General features: G+C 38.8%; 1 protein-coding gene across 2 annotated transcripts in view; it reads left to right on the top strand.

The window, feature by feature from the left end:
• The window catches only part of Tmcc1 (transmembrane and coiled-coil domain family 1), a 125,173-nt gene that overhangs the window by 48,229 nt on the left and 53,955 nt on the right, over positions 1 to 22,989 (top strand). Inside the window, exon 1 of one of the 2 annotated variants that reach the window (XM_038318348.2) lies at positions 16,675 to 16,801. The exons of the other annotated variant lie outside the window; for it this stretch is intronic. Coding sequence (XP_038174276.1) covers positions 16,775 to 16,801 — 27 coding nt within the window. The 5' untranslated portion in view covers positions 16,675 to 16,774. Of the gene's footprint in view, positions 1 to 16,674; positions 16,802 to 22,989 lie in introns of those variants that run through there. 2 annotated transcript variants of the gene reach the window in all.

Consider the following 22,989-nt stretch of genomic DNA (forward strand, 5'->3'; position numbering starts at 1 on the left):
AAGATTGGCTCCAAAGCAACACAGAGAAAACCCTGTCTTGAAAAAAAAAATCAGTTGTGGAGTGTGTTGTGGACTTGTTTTCAGACTTTTGCTTTCACAAATATAGCTACAGACAGCACACTTAATCTTTTCTTTCTTTTTAAAATATATTTATTATTAATTCTTTTTTGTTGATTTTTGGAACAGGGTCTCACTATGTAACTCTGTCTGACCTAGAATTTGCTATGTAAAACAGGCCTCAAACTCATGTAGACCTGCTTGTCTCTCCCTTCTGAATGTTGGGGTTAAGGTGTGCACATTTTGGCCAGGTATGGTGGCTCATGCTTGTAATCCCAGCCCTGGGGAATCTGATGCAGGAGGATGACCATGAGTCCTAAACCAGATTGAGCTACAGAGTGAAACCATGTCTAAAAAATCAACCTGAAAACAATGTTTCATTTTTACAAAAAAATGCATTGTATGGAAGACCATTTTGAAGTATGATCTAATTAGTTTTAATAATAAAAACCCAGGTCAGATATACGGGTAAAAGCTGAAAGATCAGAGATGTAAATGAGCAACCACAGTCGCCTCTTAATCTCTCGACTCTTCTGACTGAAAGGGGCTGAGCTCCTGTCTCCATCCCACCTTATTATTTCCTGTCTCCTGTCTGTACAGACCTCCAGACTTCTGTGGTTAACTAGTGGCTAGCTTCACCTTCTGATCTCCAGGCAAGTTTTATTTGTCAGACCACAAACAAAATATCACAACACCATTTGTAGTTATGATACACATGACTGGGAGAGACCAGAAGACCAGAATGTTCTTCATTGCTTTTCGCCCAAGGAGACTTGTGACTAATGACTAATAACAAAGAGCACTTACAATGTTCTTTTGTTTGTTTGTTTGGTTGGTTCCTTTTTCCCCCCTTTGCACTGTAAACTGAAACCAGGCCTTTGCACATGCTAAGCAAACTAACTTTTTTCCTTCCTTCCTTTCTTTTTTTCTTTTTTCCTTAATTTTTCGAGACAAGTTTTCTCTGTGTAACTGCCCTGGCTGTCCTAGAACTTGCTTTGTAGGCCAAGCTGGCCTCAAATACACAGATCTGCCTCTTCTGTCTCCCAAGAAATCTTTTTTCAAAGTATTTTTTGAAGTACTTCTGTGAGACTTAGTTATTCTGGATTACTTTTTTGCCCTGACTGAATGGGGATGCAAAGTTTCTGTTGTCTGCAGGTGTCAGCATAAGAACATGAGCAATGAGATTGAGAACCTGTTGCTTTAGGTGAGCAAAATGGGCAGAGATGGGAAAGGCTCGACTCTCTGCTGAACTTTCTCCTAGCCCCTTACCTTCTCTTAATAAGACTGTGATTTTTAGGTCTCACATAAATGCAGGCAGTCCTCCAGTCCTGCTAACAAACTGTTTAGTGCCATGCTCTATATATCTTTGCAAAAGGATTCAAGAGGAAAAAAGATGGACGGCCTTAAGACTTAACATCGGTCAAGCCTTTGTTAATAGATGCTCAAATCCAGCTACTGGGACTGCAAAAAGAGAAAAGCATTTTATGAAATAGACAGCCAAAGGATAGCCTTAAGGTTATAACTTACTCTTATTTTCTCTTGTGGGGTATATGAATTTCACTTGGTATTGTAGTATATAGGCCTAACCCAGATCCATGTTTTTCTTTAAAATGAGCTATCAAATTATATTTTTCTGAGACAGATAAAGACTAAATGGTGTAAGTTTCTCTAGGCAGTGTACAATAAGAAAGGGAAATGACAAATTGAATCAGCAGAATTTACAATGAGTGAAAACATATTCCCAGCCAGTTTCTTAAATCATGTCTTGCCAGGCATTTTTCACGAAACTTGTTTATAATAAACTCACAGAGCCATTAAAGTCCTTATGCCAAAATAAATGGACAGTAAAAACTGTTGTGGTTCAGTAGTTAAGAGTGCTTGCTACTCTTGTAGAGGACCCAGGTTCCATTTCTAGCACCCACATTTGGTAGCTCACAACCTCCTGTAATTCTAGTTCTAAGGAATCTGATTGCTCTCTTGTGGTCTCTAAGGGTACCTACACCCTTAGGGAGCATATATCTACACTCAGGCATATGCACATATACATAAAATAAGTAAATCTGCTTGTGGACAGTGGTGGCGCACACCTTTAATCCCAGCACTTGGGAGGCAGAGGCAGGTAGATCTCTGGAAATTCAAGGTCAGCCTGGTCTAGTTTCAGGACAGGATCCAAAGGCTACAGAGAAACCCTGTCTCAAAAAATTAATTAATTAATCTGTAAAAAAAATAGGGCCCCTCCCCCCAAAATTATTGTCAACTCAGGACATTTTAGCAGGTAAAAATGCTTGCTGTATAACCCAGGTCTTGATTCCGAGAACCTTAGGTAGAAGGAGAAAACTAGCCTGAAAGTTGTCCTCTGACTTCTACATGTATACCAGAGAGCATTTGCCACTTCTTCTCATAATAAATAAATTTTAAAAATTAACACAATAGTCGTCAGAGATTAAAAAGTTAAAATTATATTTAATTAAATATCTTCATTCTGGATTATGAGGGAGACTTATACTCTAATATCTTAACTATAAAATATCTCAAAAAACACATAACCTTTTTTAAAAAAAATAGGTTTATTTGTATGTTTTGCCTGCTTGTATGTAGATGCACTATATGCATGTTATGCCTGTGGAGGCCAGAAGAGGACGTTGGGTCTCGTGGGACTACAGGTACAGAGGGTTGAGGGTGTCAGGTATGTGTTGGGAAGCAAACCTAGGTTCTCTACAAAGCCAACAAGTGCTCCTAGCCATTGAGCAATCTCTTCAGCCCATAGACCTTTAAGCTAGAGGTGATTATTTGCTTTACCAAACAGTGTTCCATTTTAATAATGCATCCATATAACGTGCTGCATAAATGAGCCTTACAGGTGTGCTAAATGAGGGCTCAAACACAAAACAATCCTCTTACATAAATCTGTTTATACAGAACAACCAAAAAAAAAGTGGATGAGTGGCTGCTGGAAGCTGAGAATAGGGGTGTGGTAGCTAAGGTCACAGAGTTCCTTTTCAGAGGGATGGATGGACATATGCCACAATAGTGATGTAATGGTGCATAGTTCTGAAAAATGGAATTACATATTTTAAATGGATGAATTATCTGGTACATGAATTCCATCTCAATAGTGTTTACACTGGAACTCATCATAAGATTGATTTAAATTGTGAATGTAATATTTACAGTTTTTCAATAGAATCATCACTGTTTTTGATGCATGTTAGCACAAATCTTTAGAAATGCTCTAATCCCAAAATACTGAAATGACTGTATCTGAAGACAGCAACACTATCTCACCTTTGTATTCTGCTAAACAATTCTATCTGTGCAAGGCTAGTAGAAGAGTTATCCTGACAATGGTTTGCCATTTCTTATAAGGACAGGGGGCATTATTTACATTTATTTATTTACTTTTTATTTCAACTAGTCAGCACAGCCCATCTTTAGTTTTCAGTGTTGGTGTTGATTTTTGGTAGTGGTGGTTCACTCTTCCTACAGATTCCCCAAACATCTAGATCTGAATACACTGGAAGCCCAGTCTAAGAAACTTCCTCCCCAGTCTGGACAGGTTAACTAACTTCTCCCCGGTTTCCCTTTCCCTCATTTTTATCTTCCCTCCCCACTTAAAGGAAGAAGGAAAATACCCTAACAGTGCAACTTAAAGTGAAAGCCAATTTCTTCCTATTTTCTACAATTAGGATAAAGAGATTTGTAAATTTTTGTTTGTTTGTGTTTGTGTTTATGAGTGTCTTCCCTGCATGTATTGTCTCTGCACCCCATGCATACATGCCCAAGGAAACCAGAAGAGGCCATTGAATTCCTGAGACTTGGATTACAGAGGATAATTGCTGATCGTTATTTTCATCATATGGCTGCTGGGACTAGGTCTTGGGTTGTCTGGGAGAGCAGCAAGTGTTCTTACCTGCTAAGCCATCTCTCTAGCCCTATTCTTTTTCTTCCTTCCTTTTTATAACAGATATTTTTTAGCTAGTTTATAGCCACTTCCTCACTTGGTATGAGATCCTTCACTCCCTATTTACTAAGACAGGGTCCAATTTCACAGTTCTGGAACTCAGGCTGACTCCAGACTACAAAGTGATCCTCCTCCTGACTTTCATGTATTGGGGTTACAGGTATGAGGCATCACTCCAAATCTTTTGCCTGATTCCCTCAAATGTTATTTAATGGATTTCCTAATGAAACTTAATTATATATTTTTATAATTTTCACGTGAAATTCCTCCATTTATAAATAGAAGTGCCATTTGTCTTAGAGTATTTGAAACTTTGGAATCAAATCAATAACTGTATTGCTGTTTTAATCTACCATCACACACCTGAAACTCCTGAATCTGCTGATAAATAACTACCACCTGTGGCCCTGCTGCCCCACAGTCAGCACTGTGCCGCCCAGGCTGTGGCCTGGCAGGATTTATATGTAGTCCTGCTGACACCATCTCTGTCGCTGCCACTAAAAGTAGTTGTTTTTTTTTTTTTGTTGTTGTTGTTGTTGTTTTTTCGAGACAGGGTTTCTCTGTAGCTTTGGAGCCTGTCCTGGAACTAGCTCTTGTAGATCAGGCTGGTCTCAAACTCACAGAGATCCGCCTGCCTCTGCCGCCCGAGTGCTGGGATTAAAGGCGTGCGCCACCGCCGCCCAGCTAAAAGTAGTTTTTAACTAAGGCTCTATCAATAAAGACTCGGAAGTAGGAGGTGAAAACCTGATAGCTCAGAGGGGCCAAGAAGCAACCAACTGACCCTCATTTTGGTTAGAGATTCAGCAAGAGTTTCTCCATTCATCCCAAATCAGAAAGACAAGGAATCCCTTAAGCCCCTCCCTACTCCTTCCTGTGCATTTCTATCTGGCTTCCTGGGTCTTCCATACTCTCTGTGGCTAATTCTTATCAACTAGTTGCTGACACCACCCCGTGATCCAAGGTTGATTTTATTAACACACTCTAAAGGTGTCACAAGTGATCAAATATCCAAAACAGCAAGCCCAGTTAGCCAGGGCTTTGTCTGTGTGTCACTGTATATAATTTCATTTAAAATAAAACATAACTCCTACCACATTAGTTTCTCTGTTTGACAAGAACTGTTACCCTTCGCTGGCAGCTTCTAAGTAATGCCATCAACATTGTCAGGAATGCAAAGTTCTTCCCTTGTTACCATATGAAATCACAGAGGGGACCATCTTTGATAATCATCTAGAGCAGTGGTTCTCACCCTTCCTAATGCTGTGACCCTTTAATACTGTTCCTCACATTGTGGTGACCCCAACCATAAAATTATTTCATTGCTACTTCATAACTGTAATTCTGCTAGTGTTATGAATCACAATATAAATTATGCAGGATATCTGATGTCACACCCCCAAAGGGGTCAGGACCCACAGGTTGAGTAGCACTGATCTAGGTCCTCCTGCCTCTGGTTTCTAAGTGATGGGATAGCGTTACAGGCATGTATCACCACCCTACAGAAAGAAATAGGTGTTGAAACATAGTTATTATAGAACTCCAAATAGATATGACCAGCGTAGAAGCTCTCCACAACATATTATAGTCAGGATATCAAAAATAAAAAGGAAGGGAAAACATCAACTGAAAGGCAATGGCAAAAATGTAAGAATTAACCCAGATTTTGCCTCAAATCTTGTGTTAATTTTGGTGATAAATGACTGTTAGGTTTGGGGAACTTAAGAAGTCTTGTGTAGGGATGTATTTAATAAATCACCAACAGTTGTGTGCTAGTGAATATGGGTATATTAGAATAATGAGTGATCGGTTTAACCCAGATCCAGGTAGAAGAGGGGAGAGGTGGAGTCACACACTCCTGCAGAGATTAACCATGCCTTCTGGTGTTGTACTGATTGCTCCTCCCACAGTGGTATCTAGAGAACTAACCTAACTTTACTATTGATATCTGAGTAACAGGATTACTGATTTTGGAGGCCACATTTAAGGAGATTCTTGCATAGTGTAAGCATTCACTTCTGTCTAAATTTGTAAAACTTTCAGATTATCCATTGTAGTGATAACTGTATTTGTATTTTAACAAATAAAGCTTGTCTGAAGGTCAGAGTTCAAAGTTAAGCCACTAGAGACTAGGGAGTGGTGGCATACACCTTTAATTCCATGGAATCGGGAGACAGAGGCAACACAGATCTCTGTGAGTTCAAGTACACCCTTGGCTACACAAGATCGATCCAGAAACAGATCAAAGGCCCACACCTTTAATCCCAGTGTTTGGAAGTCACACACCTTTAATCCCAGCACTAGGAAAGTGGAGACAGGAGTGATATGGCTGGGAGGAGAGAGGAATATAAAGGGGAAGAGACAGGAACTCACTGGAGTGTGGAGTCAGGATTCGTGGGAAACAGGATCTCGCCCTTTCGGTCTGAAGATTTGGTAGAAGTAAAAGTCTCTCTAGTGGTTGGGTGCTTTGTTTTTCTGATCTTCAGCTTGAACCCCAAAATCTGTCTCTGGGTTTTTATTATTCATGCTACAATCCATAATTTAAGTAGAGTTTCTGTCTTCCCCACACATGTAAAAGCAGTTAGGCTCCAGACACAGGGGATGCTAAAGCTTGTCATCTTAGAACTCAACATGAATGTTGTGAAAAGAAAAAGTAACATTTTGGAGTTCTTCTGATTCTTATGTGAAATTTTTAAATATTTACATCTTTTTCCATAGGATAGTGCCTTAAAAATGGACTGTCTGATTCAAGGAATGCATATAGATTTTGAGATAAGTGAAACATTCTTTGACTTAAAAGACAAAAGCTCTCAGCTGGTCAGTGGTAGTAGCCTATATCTCTAATCCTAGCACTTAGGAGACAGAGACAGGCAGTGAGCTTGAGGCCAGCCTGGTCTATAGAACAAGTTTCAGAACAGCCAGGAATACAAAGAAATACTTGTCTCAAACCACAAAAAATAAAACAAACAAAAACTATCTCTGTCAGTGACACATCAAAGAAACTATTCCTGATGAAGGCCGATGAAACTTGTTCATTTAAAAAAAAAGATGTGTTTTCTCTTCATAATAATACTTTGTTTATGTCCTGCTAAACGAGTACTCTGTTAAAAAAAATGAACTTACCATTTAAAGGTTTACTGCAATATTAAAACTCAGTGAGTCCTCAGAATATTGGAATTCTCACAGGAAAGAATATATCATTTCCTGGCAAGATTCATTCTGTCTGTACACCTGAACTTTTGTCTGTGTGTGCATGTGTTTCTGTTATCCTATATGCCACTTCAGAATCAAATGTGTATAACAATAGGGTAGATGTAATACTGAACACCTTTAGTCCCAGGACTCTGAAGACAGAAACAAGGGGATCTCTGAGTCTGAGGCTAACCCCATCTACATAGAAAGTCCCAGGTTAAAACAGTGTTGACAAATGAAATTCAAATGAATCATGATTTTTTTAATGAGCTGAGATCTTAATGGCTTACTTTTATATTAAAACACCTTTATTTTTACTTCTGAAATAATAAAGATACCTTTTTAAATTTGGCTTAAAAGATTATGGTAAGGGGTTAGGGTTCAGATCCAATGAGGAGGTGGCTTCTCAGATAAAAGACTGGTTGCCTGTGAGTGGGCAGTGCCAAAATAAGCAAATATAGTGGGGATAATGGATAATAATAATTCTTCACTATGATAAAGGGAGTTTCCAACATAAAAAGAAAGGAAGGTTCAGTGGACCTTGAAGTAAGATTTTTAAGTATTTAAAATTATCTCAATGATTTTAATATCTAAAATTAATATTTAATATTTTAAAATAATGGAATAAAATTATGGGTATAGTTTAAGATATAGCTTGTAGATGGAAGTTTCTGTTCTGCCTGGTTCCACAGCCATTCATTCCCAAGTAAACACACAGAGATGTATATTGCACAGGCTAATTACTAACTAGCTCTTACAACTTAAATTAATCCATAATTCTTATTTATGTTTAGCCACGTGACTTGGTACCTTTCTCAGTAAGGCATTCTCATCTGCTTCCTCTGCATCTGGCTGGCAACTGCGTCTCTGCCTTTCCTCTTCCCAGTCTGGTCACCCCACCTATACTTCATGCCTGGCTACTGGCCAATCACCATTTTATTAAACCAATACAAGTGACAAATTTTTTCAGTGTACCAGAGCATTATCTCACAGCAATAGCTTAAAATTAATAGATATATTTATAAATAAATGGGCCACGTATTATGTTGTGCTCCTTAAAAGAGCTGCCAAGTGTTGGTAAGCTTTTAAAAGAAACATGGTTTATAAGACAATCATAGAAGTTGAAGGAAGAACTGATTTCTAAATCTTTTAAAATCAGATATTATAAGTATATAAGACAACTTCTGACTAGGCATGTTGTGGACAGAAATGACTTCAAGTGAATGGCAGAGGTTTTAAAGAACAGATAAGGAGAACTTGGAGCTGTGTGCTCTCAGGTTATGCTTGATAAGGTTGGGCTACAGTTCCAACTGTGGGCTGTATCATAGCCAAAGCAAAAGGTTACTTAAGGAACTTCAGTCTTGAATCCAGGGCTGTCTTGGGCTTTTACATAATTTGCATTTGTTTCTGGTGGAATAATTAGTTGCTGTTGTTGTTGCTACTATTACCTTTATAGTATACGAACAAAAAAATAAAATTGAACCATTATATTTTCTTAAAGTAAGGTGGCTAAATAAGGGGACTCAAGTTTGTTTTTAGAAATCTTTATAGTCTCTATTAATGGTCATATATTGCAGAATTAAATATAGAAGTTTAACCTTCAATTACATGGGCAATCAGTAATTTATTGAATGCCTAGTATATGCATTAAAGAAAATTATTCTTATCTTGTGATATATTTCATTCTCACAGCAGTGACTCAGAGTAAATATGATCCCTTTGTACTGATGAAGAAACTGAAACTCAGATTAAAAAGCTGGTCCAAGGTCACAGAACTAACAGTAGCCCTGTAAGGCAGCAGTTGTTTCTGCTCCAGTTTCTCCAACCCACTGCCTGCATTGCTGTGCGCCTGTATTGGGTGAAGGTTGGAGAGATAATATTGACTGCACCTGAACCCTGCTCCCCACACTGGAAATGAATGTGAAGTAATCAAGTATAGAAACTTTAAAAAAAAAATAGGGCCGTGAGATAAGTCAGTGAGTAAAAGGTGTTTGCCACCAAGTCTGACAATGTGAATTTGATTCCTGGAACCCATATAGTGAAAGGAAAGAACAGCTTCCCACAAACTGTGCAGCCACACATATGCACACACATACACACTATATAAATATGAGAATTAAATAGTGTGCCTCCTGTAATCAAAAAAAAAAAAAACAATGGTAAGGTAATTATTTCTACATCCTCAATATTGGCCCATTTTCTCAAGTCTCCCAACTTGTATGGGAAAGTGCCTCTAATACAAGTGCACAAATGAGGCAGTGTACAATGAGCAGAATCACAGTTTTAGACCAGAGTTCTTAATACTTCATGTTGTACAGCCGTCTACATATTTTAAAAACATTTAAGTCTACACATGTTTTTATTAAATCTTCTACAGGGTACTTCTTTTTCTTCCTCTCAGCTGAAGCAGGGATGTGGGTGGAGGGTTAAAACCCTGAGGATTTAGGGTGTCTGGCAACGTTACCCTAGAGATTGCACACCACAGCTGTAGATGTGCACATTTCCCATCGGCATTTGCTCTGAGCACAAAGGTTCTTGTAGAAACAGCTAGGCTGCATAAGTCAGAGACGCTGCCATGGTCTTGTGACTATGCACTCGAAGGCGAGACTGCTAAGTGGGTAACGGACATGACGACGAGGTGCTTTGTAATCTCCTCATACAAGCCAAAGAGAAGAGTGAGTTCCCAAACATGAATGCATGTGGAAAGCTGTCAGCACATGTTCTTCTGTTTTGTTTGTCTGGATTCTGTGTTCTTAAGTCAGAAAATCTTCTAGATTGCAATTGCTCCCACAGTGACACCTGGAATCTTGAAATGTAGTTCATTGACATTCATCGCTTAACAATGTATTATTTTCTGAGAAATTATATTCTCTTTGTTATAATGATAAAGTTGTTTCATTTCTGAAATACAAATTTTACTTTCTGTGGAGTAATAATGAAGATTATTGATGTACTCTAAAAAAATTTTAAATTATATTCATTAAAATTACAAATGGATTTTAGACAATGAAAAACCTAGATTTTCTTTGTCTTCTGTCATCTGTTACCCTGAGCACATTTCCTGTCCTCAAAGCTTTATCTTTGATCATAGTGATAGTCAAGATTTAGGCCTATTAGAATAATTATGTTTACTGTACATAAAACCAACAGACTAGAACCCAGGGACTAGCATGGAGCTACATCCTTAGCCCATAAAATTCTATATGTAGTAATATTACTAGGGTGTGTTAGGATTGCAAAGACATACACATGCAAACTCATTTTCTGTAGACAGTTGTGAATATAAATATGTTTTTCAACTTAAAAATACTTGATGTTCTAAAAACTCTGATAAGCCACCCTCCTTGTCACTGATACCCATGTGCTTCCTTGAATTACTAGCAAAGCTGTTGTACTTCAGAAACCCTTCTCACCATATTAACCTACAGGGTGAGGCTGTAGGATCTGTGTCTTACAGCAATTAAGCATCCATTTAAGTGCATGGAATAGTGTTAGTGAAAATGAATCTACATATGTAAAAACTTGGATTTTTCGGGGGGGGGGTATTATTTTTATTAGGTTGAGTTTTGAGATGGATCTTTTGTAGCCCAAGCTGGACTCAAACTCTGTGTGTAGCTTGAGGTGACCTTGAATTTATAATCATTTTGCCTCTGTGTCCTGAGTTCTGGAATATAGGTTTGTGCTACCAGACCCAGAAAACTTGAGTAATTTCTTGTAAGAGTTGTTTTAAAATCTTATTCTTTGATGTCCTTGGAGCTCAAGAGGCCTTTCACTATGGACAGTTCATTAAGTACCATCGTGGTTATGTCTGCTCTTTAGAAAATAAGTGCAGCTTGGCAAATGAAACTAGTAAAATGCAAGAAAGACTTTGATTTTGTATATAACGAAGATGTTTTAACTCAAATTAGAAGATAGATAACAAGGGAGATGTGCATGTGTGAGTGCAGGCGCAAGAGCAGGGCAGAGGGTCACTGGAACCAGAGTTACAGGGAGTTGTAGCCATCAGTCCAAGAAGAGTGTGTATTATTCGTTGCTGAGCTATCTCTCCAGTCCCAAGAGGTAAATCTTTATGAAAAACTCAGTTTCTATCAAAGTACCTGATATGCAGTAGATATTTTGTTATTCATGAAAAGAAATTTCAGTTGTCGTGTTACATGCTTTTAAACCCAGAAGAGGCATGGTCTAGTGAGTTTCAGGCCAGCAGGGGCTACATATGAGATATTTTTTTTTTCAAAACTAAGCAAAAAGGGGGGGGGGAAAGATGAGAATTTCCACAAAGGGAACTCAGGGAGTTCCTAAGGGCTGTGGCGGTTGGGCTTTGAAGGCTACAGTAGCTTTGGATGTGTAGAGGCAGAAGATACCGTGTGAACATTACAGTGACCAAATAAATAATCAGTTGTGTTGAGCTGTTATCATGATTTGTTCTGAGAACAGTGAAGCAAAAATGAAAAGTAGCAGGGCAGTTACTGCTCCATAGGATAAGCAAGTTAAGATGAAGCATCTCCCTGAGGAGTTGGTATCAATTGAGGTAGGGCCACAGTAAGGGAGTATCAAAAGCAATTAGATAACATGTTAAAAGTTAAGCAAGTAATTCACTTTTTCTAATCTTTAAGTTTTTTATCTTTAAAAATGAGGCCAATAAATGTGGATATTGGATGGATCTTCTTTCTATTTTCATGATTTACATGTGTGTTTGAACACACACATACACACATTTAGATACTACATATGAGAGGAAAAACACTTTGTCTTTCTGGATCTTGTTTATTTTACTGAATATGATGGTTTTCAGTTCCATCCATTTTCTTGCAAATGTTATTTTTTTATGGCCAAATAAAATTCCATTGTGTGTGTACTAACATTTTTTTATCCATTCATCCATGGATGAACATTTAAGCTGTTTCCATTTTTTTTCTAAAGTCTAATTACTAGTCTGGTGTTTGGGTGTCATGGGGTATGGGTGTAAGTAAGTATGTGGGTGTATGTGTGCCACTGCATCGTGTGTGGAGGTCAGAAAACAAGTTTCAGGAGTCAGTCTTCTACTCGGGTCATTAGGCTTGCACAGCAAGTGCTTTTACCCACCAGGTAAAATCTCACCATCTCTGGTTCCATTTCTTAGCTATTATGAATAATGTAGCAATAAATATGGATACCTGTTTGGATATGTATATCTGTCTCTGTTTAAGTAACATCCTGTGGCTGTGTTCCCAGGAGCAGCATAGTTATGTTAGTTCTAGTTTTAGTCTTTGAGGACTCTCCAGCTTTCATCTCCACCAGCAGGATAACATATCCTTTCTCCAGCCTCACCAGCATTTGTCAACTGTCATTTGTCTTGGTGGTGTCAAGTAGAAGTAGAAGTTATAAGGCAATGCTTAGAATGAAGAGGCCTGTCTTTATCCCAAAGAATTCATAGTATATAACAATATAATGAGGCTTTTGAGTGTTTTCATTTTTATTTTCAGTCCTATGGAATCTACATTGTTGTTTTGAATATGACTACTTTCGTCTTCATGCTTTGACTTAATTCTCTGCTCAGAATACTTCACAAAATACATAGAGGATCATCTTCTCATCCCTCTGATTTTTCCATAACAGATCACAGAAGGAGGTAACATTTATTTTATAAAAATATTTGGTGTCTTCCTTAACCCCATCCTTCTAGAATTCTCCACTTGTCATTAAGTTCACATTATAAGAAGACTGATTTAATTGAGGATTTTTCTTATATAAGAAGCTTCAAACATGAGGAAGACTGAGCTTCCTAAGTATTGTCTGCTCACCAGCGCCAACCAGTAATTGGTACTTAAACTGGGATTGGGTCTGTCTTCTTCTCCCTAAGGCTAGGACGTGTGTGTGTGTGTGTGTGTGTGTGTGTGTGTGTGTGTCTACCATTATGCTTCTAATCAAGTACAATTTGCATTAAATTCACATTGATCTTGAGACCAGGGATAATTAAAGAGGGAATAAATCTCTTAGAAAATATGTTATAAGGAAATTACTTTTTAAGACAGTTCTTGAGCCAGGTGTGGTGGCATGCTTTTACACCCAGCTCTAGGGAAGTTGAGACAAATGGATCTCTGTGAGTTTGAGGCCAGCCTGGTCTACATAAGAGAGTTCCAGGTCAGTCAAGAGGGCTACATTTTGAGCCCTGAATCAAAAGAACAAACACCCCAGTCTTTAGAAATATAATTTCTATGCCATAGGATTTACCAATTAGAAGTGTGTAACTGTGGCTCTTAGTATAGTCACAGAATTAGTAATCATCCCCACAGCTACACAGTATTTTCATTACCTCTAAAGACATCCCATAGTCCTTAGCCATCAGTGCCCAGTTTTTCTGTTTCCTCTTGCCCTACACAACTGCTAATCTTGTCTGTTTCTCTATATTTGGATGTCCTACCCTCCTTTTTTGAAGTAATTGTAAATGCTCATTAACTAGGATGAGTGTGGAGAACAGCTTAGGGGATGGGTCAGCTGCTCCAAGTTCATGAAATAAAGCCAGGTTTAGCTGGGGGTGGTATTCTTGCCAGTAATCCAAGCACTCAGGAAACTGAAACAGGAGGACTGCAAATTTGAGGCCAGCCTGCACTACGTAGTTCCATGCAGGCATGAGCTACAGTGTGAGACTCTGCCTGGGGAGGGGAGCATGGTACAGCTAAGACAGGGTTGGAGACAATTAATTGAATGGCAGAAAAAGTAAAGATACTGATAGAGTTGAAGTTCTTAGTTCTCAGTCTAACATACAGTAGGAGTGGTCTTTAAGCCACTAAACCTTCTAAGTAGTAGCTGACATTTACTGAGACTGTGCTATGTGTAAGATCCTATACAAGCACCAACCCTGTGTTTTATAGAACAAAGATGTGAAGAGCTGTGTCCATAAAAGGGATTGTAATTGCCTGAATCTTGTCAGTCATAGCTGGTTATGAGTTACAAGGTTGACAATGCCTGAAGTAGGATCCTGCCTTGTGTTTATAAATTCTATATGTGTTCTACAGGTGTAGGTTCAGCCAATTCAAACCAGAAATATTCAAAGGGAAAAAAATTTTAGGAAACGTGCAAGCATCTTTTTATTATTATTCCCTAAGCAATACAGTATAACAGTTGCTTACAGAGAAAATTGTGTTATATCAGATGGGAGAGAATGTGTGTGGGTGTTGTGGAATATTATTTTAACTAGGCAAAGATGTGTTTTACTTGTTAATGCTGTGGAATATTACTTTAACTATGTAAACATGTGTTACACTTGTTAGTGTTGCATTTGTTTTATTATGCAAAGATGTGTTACATTTATTTCATCTTGCCTTCCTAAGGCACCTTATAAAAAGCTGAATGGTCAGCTAGGCAGGAAAGGCATAGCTGAGGCTGGTGGGCAGAGAGAATAAGTAGGAGGAGAAATCTAGGCTAGAGAGAAGAAGGGAGAAAGAGAGGGAGATGTGGGGCCAGCCAGGTAGCTGTCAGCCAGCTAGATGGAGTAGGACATACAGAAGGAAAGAAAGGTAAAAATCCCCGAGACAAAATGTGGATCAAGTAAAACAAGTTATAAGTTATATCAGCTAGCAAGAAACGAGCTTAAAATAAACTGGAGCATTCATAACTAGTAGTAAGTCTCCCTGTCATGATTTGGGAGCTAGTTGGTATAGACAAGCGTTTCTGTCCCACCTGGTCCCACAGCCATTCAATGTAGGAGATCCTTCTCTTCATGTGTTGCTTTCATTGGTTAATGAATAAAAAAACTTCCTTGGCCCAGTTGATAGGGCAGAACTTAGGTAGGCGTGGAAGACAGAACTGAATGCTGGGAGGAAGAAAGGCAGAGTAGGAGAGAGACGCCATGGATCCGCTGGAGACAGACGTTGGGAATTTTACCTGGAAAGCCACTGCTATCTGGCAATACACAGATTAATAGAAATGGGTTAAATTAAGATGTGAGAATTAGCCAATAAGAAACTAGAGCTAATGGGCCAAGCAGTGATTTAATTAATACAATTTCTGTGTGGTTATTTCAGGGCTAAGCTAGCCAGGCGGCTGGGACAAACAAGCAGGCCCTCCTTTGCAACAATTCAGTCCCAAAGAATCACACAGAGGCTTCTGACAGTTAGAAACTGTTTGGCCTATTAGCTCAGGCTTATTATTAACTATCTCTTACAACTTAAATTAACCCATAATTCTTGTCCATGTTAGCTACGTGGCTTGGTACATTTTCTCAGTGCAACATTTTCATCTTACTTCCCTGCGTTTGTGTGGCAACTACAGACTGAGCCTTTCCTCTTCCCAGAATTCTCCTAGTCTGGTCACCCCACCTATATTTCCTGCATGGTTACTGGCCAATCAGCATTTTATTAAACCAATACAAGTACAAATCTCTACTGGGTACAAAAGCATTATCCCATAGCAGGTTGGTGGCCCAAAAGAAAAAAACCTGCTTACATGTGGTTTCAGGGAAAATCCTACACTGTGTCCATATGTGCACATGTTAATGTAGGTATACAAGTTTGTATACATGTGGACATAAGGCTGGCTGGAAGTCAGCCTTGGGTGTTGTTTCTCAGGAATTGTCTACCTTGGTTGTTTGGTTGTGTCCATGTTTGTTTGTTTTTTTATTACATTCATTTACTCTAAGTATATTTGCATGCATGTGCATGCCATGGCATATATGTGGAATTCAGAGGACAACTTGCAGGATTCAATTCTCGCCTAACACCATGTGGTACTGGGTATTATTATTCAGATCATCAGGCTTGGTGGCAAACACCTTTACACACTGAGCCATCTCAATGGTCTCTCTTTGATTTTTGAGACTAGAACCTCTTTCTGGGGTCTGAGACCTCACCAAATAGGCTCTCCTGCCTGGCCATTGAGCCCTAGGGTTCATCTGTTTCTACCTCTCCAATGCTGGTATTAAAAATGCATGCTGCCACACCTGGCGTTTTATATGGGTACTGGAAAATATACTCAGGCCCTCATACCTACATGAACAGCTCTTAGTTAATTAAGCTGTCTTCTCCTGTTTTCTACACTGTTTTATATAAGGGACTTAAACATTTGCAGATTTTGAAGTCCAAGGAGAATGAATACTAGCCCTGATCTCCTTGGATACTGAAGGATGACTCTGTTTAATATAGTGGTGATAACAGCAGCTGATAGTACATGTGTCTCTGTTCAGCAAGGAATACAGGATCCCTGCTTGATAATAAAGAAACCAGTTATCAACAGTTCCAAAAGTCATATCACCAGTGACAATAGAAAGACAGTTCTGCCTATTCTCTTTATTGCCACCACAACTGTAGCCGGAAAGATACTAGATTCTGGGAGGAATGGGATAAGAGGTTAAAATTCTTAGATATATAAGAGCTTAAGATACCATTCTAAAAGAGTGATGAATTCTAAGGTTGGTGATTTCAGAGGAGAGGTGGAACAGTGCCCTGTGTACACAGGGTCAAAGGTGCATCCCATGTGATTAATCTGTAAGGCCCGGAAGCGTTGTGCTTGGAAGCACAGTCACATAGAGCTTATCCAAGTGTGCACTGGAAACTATTTTTGTTAAGTCAAAGGAAAGACAGAATCAGTAAGATGATGCAGTCACAGTGGGGAGAAGAGGTAAGTACAAGAAGACAAGGAGTTCCCAGACTTATGAAGAGGTCATTTTTTTTGAGTTCTCATATTTGTACTCTTGTTTAAATTGAAAGTATATTTTTGTTTCTGTAGTAAATTCCATCCTGTACTAAAAATGAGTATCTTTAAGTATATCAGGGGTATTTTAAAATTTGTGTGTTTCATTTTCTTATCCTGAAAGGATGTAAAGTCATTTTAATAAACATCATTAACACCTCACATATACAGAATCTTGAGTAAGTGCTTAAAACTGTAGGCCAGTATTATACAAAGGCATGGGAAGATTTCATGAACCAGGGTGCAACAGATTTGTCCTTGCTGTTTCCTGGCAGCCCTATCACTTTCTATGTCTTTACAAAATTCTGACTCTTCCAGCTCCTACAGAAAAAAGACTCTTTTTCTCTTTTTCTTTGTCATTGTTCAGAAGTTGCTTGATCTTCAGTTTTCTGTTGCTTCCAGCTTTAGAGTTTTGTTTTTGTTTTTTACCTTCTTCTTCGTCTCCAGAAGTTGGTTGCAGAAACAGTATTTCATGTTGTGTTCTGTGGGGCAGGAGTAGGTGCCAAATACAGACTTTTGTTACTTTTTGTTTGATTTGAGTAATTGCATCCTGTCATGGTGGGGAAGTACGGCAGTGACAGGCTGGCTCCATGGCAATACAAATGTTTGGCAGCTGCTTGTATCACTTCAGCCTGAAAGTAAATTTTTTTCAGCATTTGCGCTTTTATTATTTTATTGGTTTGGTGTTAGGAGTCTAACCTAGAGCCTCACTCATGCTAGGCAAATGCTCTATTACTGAGCCCAGTGTTCTTTATTTTTATTTAACACATAATTTAAATATGTATGAGATACTTAGGATAAACTTCGTTAATGATTGTTGTACACTGCTTCTTCCAATAGTTGAGTTGAGAGCTCCTAGAAGCTAGGAAACAATGTCTGGGAATATAAGCTGAACAGACTTACCAGGAAAAGAGTTCTTAAAGAAAGACCAGACCCACTTTTATTCCTTCATCTGTCCTGTGCTGGTTTTCTTTTGACACCAAATACAAAGGCCACTGTGCTGCATCCGTTGCTGCTGGCTTGAAGCTATCAGATGGTGGAACTGCTGCTCTTTGACGGAGTTTAGCTGTCAGAGATACTGGCATGTCCACAGGCACAAGGAAGTCCAGGACTTTGAACTCTAATTCTGATCAACTTCCAGTTTCTACATGGAACCCTCTGTGAATGGCCTAAGAGAGGAGTTCTGAGATAGAAGAATAGAATAGGAAAAAGAACTGATATTACGCCAGTCCTCTCATGAGACATTTGATCATGTGAAGACCAAGGCAGGAAGTCTTGGAGATAACAGAGACCTGACTTCACTTTTACTCTACTCAGCTTCCCAGAAGTAGCAGAACTGAATTTAAAAAAGAAAAGACATCCCACCTGAGAAGCATTAGTTGAGAGAAAGCAAACAACTGTTCATTTTGCATATGTACATTTGCATGTAAAATATAGAGAATAGTAATAGTATTCTTAATCTAGGTAAGTCCTCCTCCTGTTTAAATAGTGTTTAAAATCAAAGGATCTAAAATTGCAGAATAGTTTTCTAAATCCTTCTTCTTTTGAACAACTCATCAATGCAGCAGTGGACCTGTTGGGTTTAAAGGGAAACTAAAATGTGGGGGAGGATTCTTTAGCTGTTACTACATAGTCCATTGCTATTGCCACCCCCATTCCCCCGCCCAGTGAGTTCAACCTTGTGCTGACCATCTTCTGTTAAGAACCCAGATTAAGATGAACAGTGGTAGCATATGCCTTTAATCCAGGACTTGGGAGGCAGAAGCAGGTGGATCTCTGTGAGTTTAGGGCCAGCCTTGTCTACAGAGCAAGTTCCAGGACACCCAGAATTGTTACACAAAGAAATCCTATCTCGAGAAACAAAAAAACAGATTCAACTCTTGACATATGAAACCCTATGCAAAGAGGCATATGGGCTATCTGTCACTCAAACTGTTTCCCAATATCAGGTAAGATTATCAAAAATCACAGGCCTTCACTGGTTCCTTTATTGAATAATGGAATCTAGTTGCTAAATCCTAATTGTGCAGCAAGCCCTTTTTTACTTTATAGAAATAAATAAGAATCATCTATGAAGGATGCTTTTCTACCTTTTAAGAAATCTTTGTTAAAAGTTTCTTACACACTCATCTACATACATACTTCTTCCTTCATTTAAGTTGTTGATGAATTCTCTAGCACTTTTTTAACAGCTAATGAAAAATTATTGTGAAAACTGGTATCAGAAAAAATCCAAAGTGCTCCATTGTAGTGACCTTAGTTTATGTCAATCTGTAGTTCAGTTACCTTTCTTCCTAGTCTTCATTATTTTTGTTTTTGAATCCTATTTCTTATTGAGCTTTTTGAATGCACATAAACTTGTTTTCATTTTATTTGAAAAAAGAGTCTTTGTAGTCCAGACTGACCTCATGTGTGGAGAGATTGTCTTAGTTACGATTTTACTGCTGTGGATAAATGTCATGACCATAGCAAATCTCATTTAATTGGGGCTGGCTTACAGGTTCAAAAGTTTATTAGTCCATTATCATCATGGTGGGAAGTATGGCAGCATGCAAGCAGACATGGTGCTGGAGAAGTAGCTGAAAGTTCTACATTTGGATCCAAAGGCTGCAGGAAGAGAGAGTGACAGTGGGCTTGGCTTGAGCTTCTGAAACTTCAAGGCCCACCCCCTGTGACACACTTCCTCCAACAAGGCTACAGCACCTCCAATAATGCCACTCCGAGTCTGTGGGAGCCATTTTCATTCAAACCACCACAGTGATCTACTTGCCCCAACCTACCAAGTGTTGAAGTTAGCCTGTGCTACCATCATACATAACTTTGTAAGTTATCTTAAAGTCTTTTTTGGAAGTAAAGTAGGATATGAATTAATAACTGCCAGTTATTAAGACAGAATTATGCAGTAATATGTAAAGTTATATCATAATATTCAAAAACGACTCTGGGCCTCAGGATTTATAGTCATGAAGTGCATGAGCAGAGATTACTTTTTGAAACACAGTTTTAGAATTAAGGAAACTGCTATGAAGGCCATAACTCCCTAGCTCTGAAGAAAGAAGAAACACAGTCCTGAAGCTTACACGTTTTCTCTTCTACCCTGAAGGGTGTGAGTCATACACGAACTGGTTCTAAGCTTTTGAATAACAGTAGGCTATTGTTATGTGGTTACTAAGTCTGTACATCCCACATGGGAGTTTTTAGTCTGTGTTTATTGAAACTATAATTTCTATTTGGTTGTCATTGTTGTTTGGTTTATGGAGACAAGATCTTACTATGAAGCCTAGGTTGGCCTCAGACTCTGAAATGCTGGTATTGCAGGTACGTGCCACCATGACCACCTCCAGGATTGCGTGTGTGTGTATGTGTGTGTGTGTGTGTGTGTGTGTGTGTGTGTTTGGTTTTACTTTTGTTTTATGTGGTACTCCGCTCTTACCTCTTACGTATTTGTAGATATTTTGGACTAGGTAATTTAGAAACAACAGGGATTTTATTTCATGTAGTTTTGTAATCCAAGATCAAGGTACCAGCAAATTTAATTTTTGCTGAGGACCTGTCCCTGTTCTGATGGTGCTTTCTTGTTGTGTTCTTATGTGGTAGAAGAGGCGAGAGAGTAGCAGGAACTCTTTCATAAGGGCACTGAACCTGCTTCTGAACATAGTCAAGTAGTAACTAAAACATGGGTGTTAGATTCCAAGATTGTTGGTGGGGGGCGGTGGTCACCAGCATTTGAACTATGGGCCCAGAGCGCCAAAGGTTTAGCAGTATGTGTGTGTACACTTGACTAAGGCAGTGTCAAGTGTACACACAACTAAGGGGTTGTTGATGTGTGTTTTTGCTCTTCTAGGAATTAAACCCAGGATCCTGCACATGCCTGACAGGTGCTGCGCCACTGAGCCACACCATTAGGTGCTAGCACATTACTGGTGTACAAGCTCTGTAATTTTTCATTTCTGCTTTTTGTACTATAAATATTTTAAGCAAAAATAAATAGAGAATAACATAACAAATACCTAGTAACCATGGCCAAACTTTTTGTTATATTTGCTTGAGACAGTTTATTTTTATTTGCCACTCCTAGATCTATTCACTTCTTTAAAGGCAGTTTCTATTCTGAGTTTGGGATTTTTTTTCTCAACATATACTTGTTTATGTATTTCTGGAGCCCATCTAAACTGCCAACTTGGTTAAATTGAGAAGCACCCAGGAGATTAGCAAAGTACACCTCTAGGTATGTCTGGAAGTGTTACTAAGAGGATTGAAGAAGGCAGGGTGTCACATCCTAAATGTGGGCAGCACCACTCCTCAGCTTGAAACCTGGGTGGAGTAAAAGGGAAGAAGGAGGAAGCTCTACCACAGGCATTCCCTCTACTTCCCACCCTCCAGGACAGAAACTCTGCCCCCACCCCAGCATGATGGCATGTCTTACTGTGAGCCAAAATAAACCTTTTTCTCCTGCCGGGCGGCGGTGGCGCACGCCTTTAATCCCAGCACTCGGGAGGCAGAGGCAGGCGGATCTCTGTGAGTTCGAGACCAGCCTGGTCTACAAGAGCTAGCTCCAGGATAGGCTCCAAAGCTACAGAGAAACCCTGTCTCGAAAAACAAAAACAAAAACAAAAAAAAAAAAAAAACCTTTTTCTCCTGAAGTTGCTTTGCCTGGGTGTTTTGTCACAGCAGTGTAAAGCTAACACAATTGCATATACAAATCGTGTGTTGTTTAACAGTGATACATTCTAATAAATGGGAGTGTGTGAGCCTGCATGTTACAAACCTAGGTGGTTTAGCTCAAACATATAATATGATTTATTGCCCCTAGGCTGTCTTGCCCTCCATAGGTGACTAGATCAATACAGTTGTAGTACAGTGATATAAACATAGAAGATATTAATAAATACCAGATAAAAAATTTGGGGGTTTTTGTGTTTTAATATCATGCCTGTATTAGACACTTTATATGAAGAAGCTGGCAGGACTGACTAGAAGTATCTCTAGGTAAGTCAGGGATAAAGAACCAGAAATTTCTGTACAGACCTGCTCTTTAAGGGTGCCTGAACTATTTCTTCACTATAGTGTAGCCTTAGCTTATTGGGTTATTTTACTTTGTAGACCTTTTAAACTTTTTTGTTATTTGGTAATGACACTTAAAACACACATACAAGTTGTGTGTGGTTGCCCACTGTCTTTAATCCCAGCACTTGAGAGGCAAAGGCAAGAGGATCTCTGCAGCCTAGACTACATAGTGAGTTCCAGGATAGCAAGTGGTATAGACAGACCCTATATCCAAAAAAAAAAAAAAAAAAAAAATTAAGCTGTTTTTGTGGTGGAGGTGACAGTTTTATTGTTGAACTTTTTGTTGTTATTGTTGTTGTTGCTATTTTAAAAATCATGTTGTTAAAAACTAAAGATGTGGACTGGACCAGATGGCTCACCAGGTGAAGGTTTGTTACCAAGCATGGCAACCTGAATTTAAGGTGGAAGAAAAAAATCAGGTAGTTATATTCTAACCTCCACATGAATGCCATGGAATTTGCCTCCAAATCCTAACCCCCCAGTATATAAGTCAATGTAAAAAAAATTTTTAATCAAAAACCTAAATCATAAGATATAAGCACAGTCTACTAGAGTCAGAGTCCTGAGCGTCTACTGACCACACATCCTGTCCCACTAGAAGTGAAGCAAAGGTGAGCTACACTAATGGAGCTGCTTTTACCTCCTATGGCAGCAGTGCCTTTTGGATTCCCTCCTGAAGGGCCTGCCTGAGGTATGTTTATCATTAATTTAAAAACATAAAGCTGAGTGTATGGAACTAGACATCTGTGAACACAGGAACCACAGCACACTGCTTCTACCAAGTGCTCTGTGCCTCATTACATCATGTGTCTTGTTTCTTTGGTTGATTGAGCATTTTAGGTTTTGGGTTTGTTGTTGTTGTTCTTGTTTGGTTTTGGGGTTTTTTTTTTTTTGTCTTGTTGTGTTTGTTTTGGTTTTGAAACAAGGTCTCACTATGTAGCTCTGGCTGGCCCACTACTTACTATTTAGACCAAATTGATGTAGAAGTTAGAGATCTGTTTGCTTTACCTCCATCTCTTAAGTGCTGGAATTAAAGGTATGCATTACCA

The sequence above is a fragment of the Arvicola amphibius genome, chromosome 2 (assembly GCF_903992535.2).
Source record: "Arvicola amphibius chromosome 2, mArvAmp1.2, whole genome shotgun sequence".
Classification (NCBI taxonomy): Eukaryota; Metazoa; Chordata; class Mammalia; order Rodentia; family Cricetidae; genus Arvicola; species Arvicola amphibius.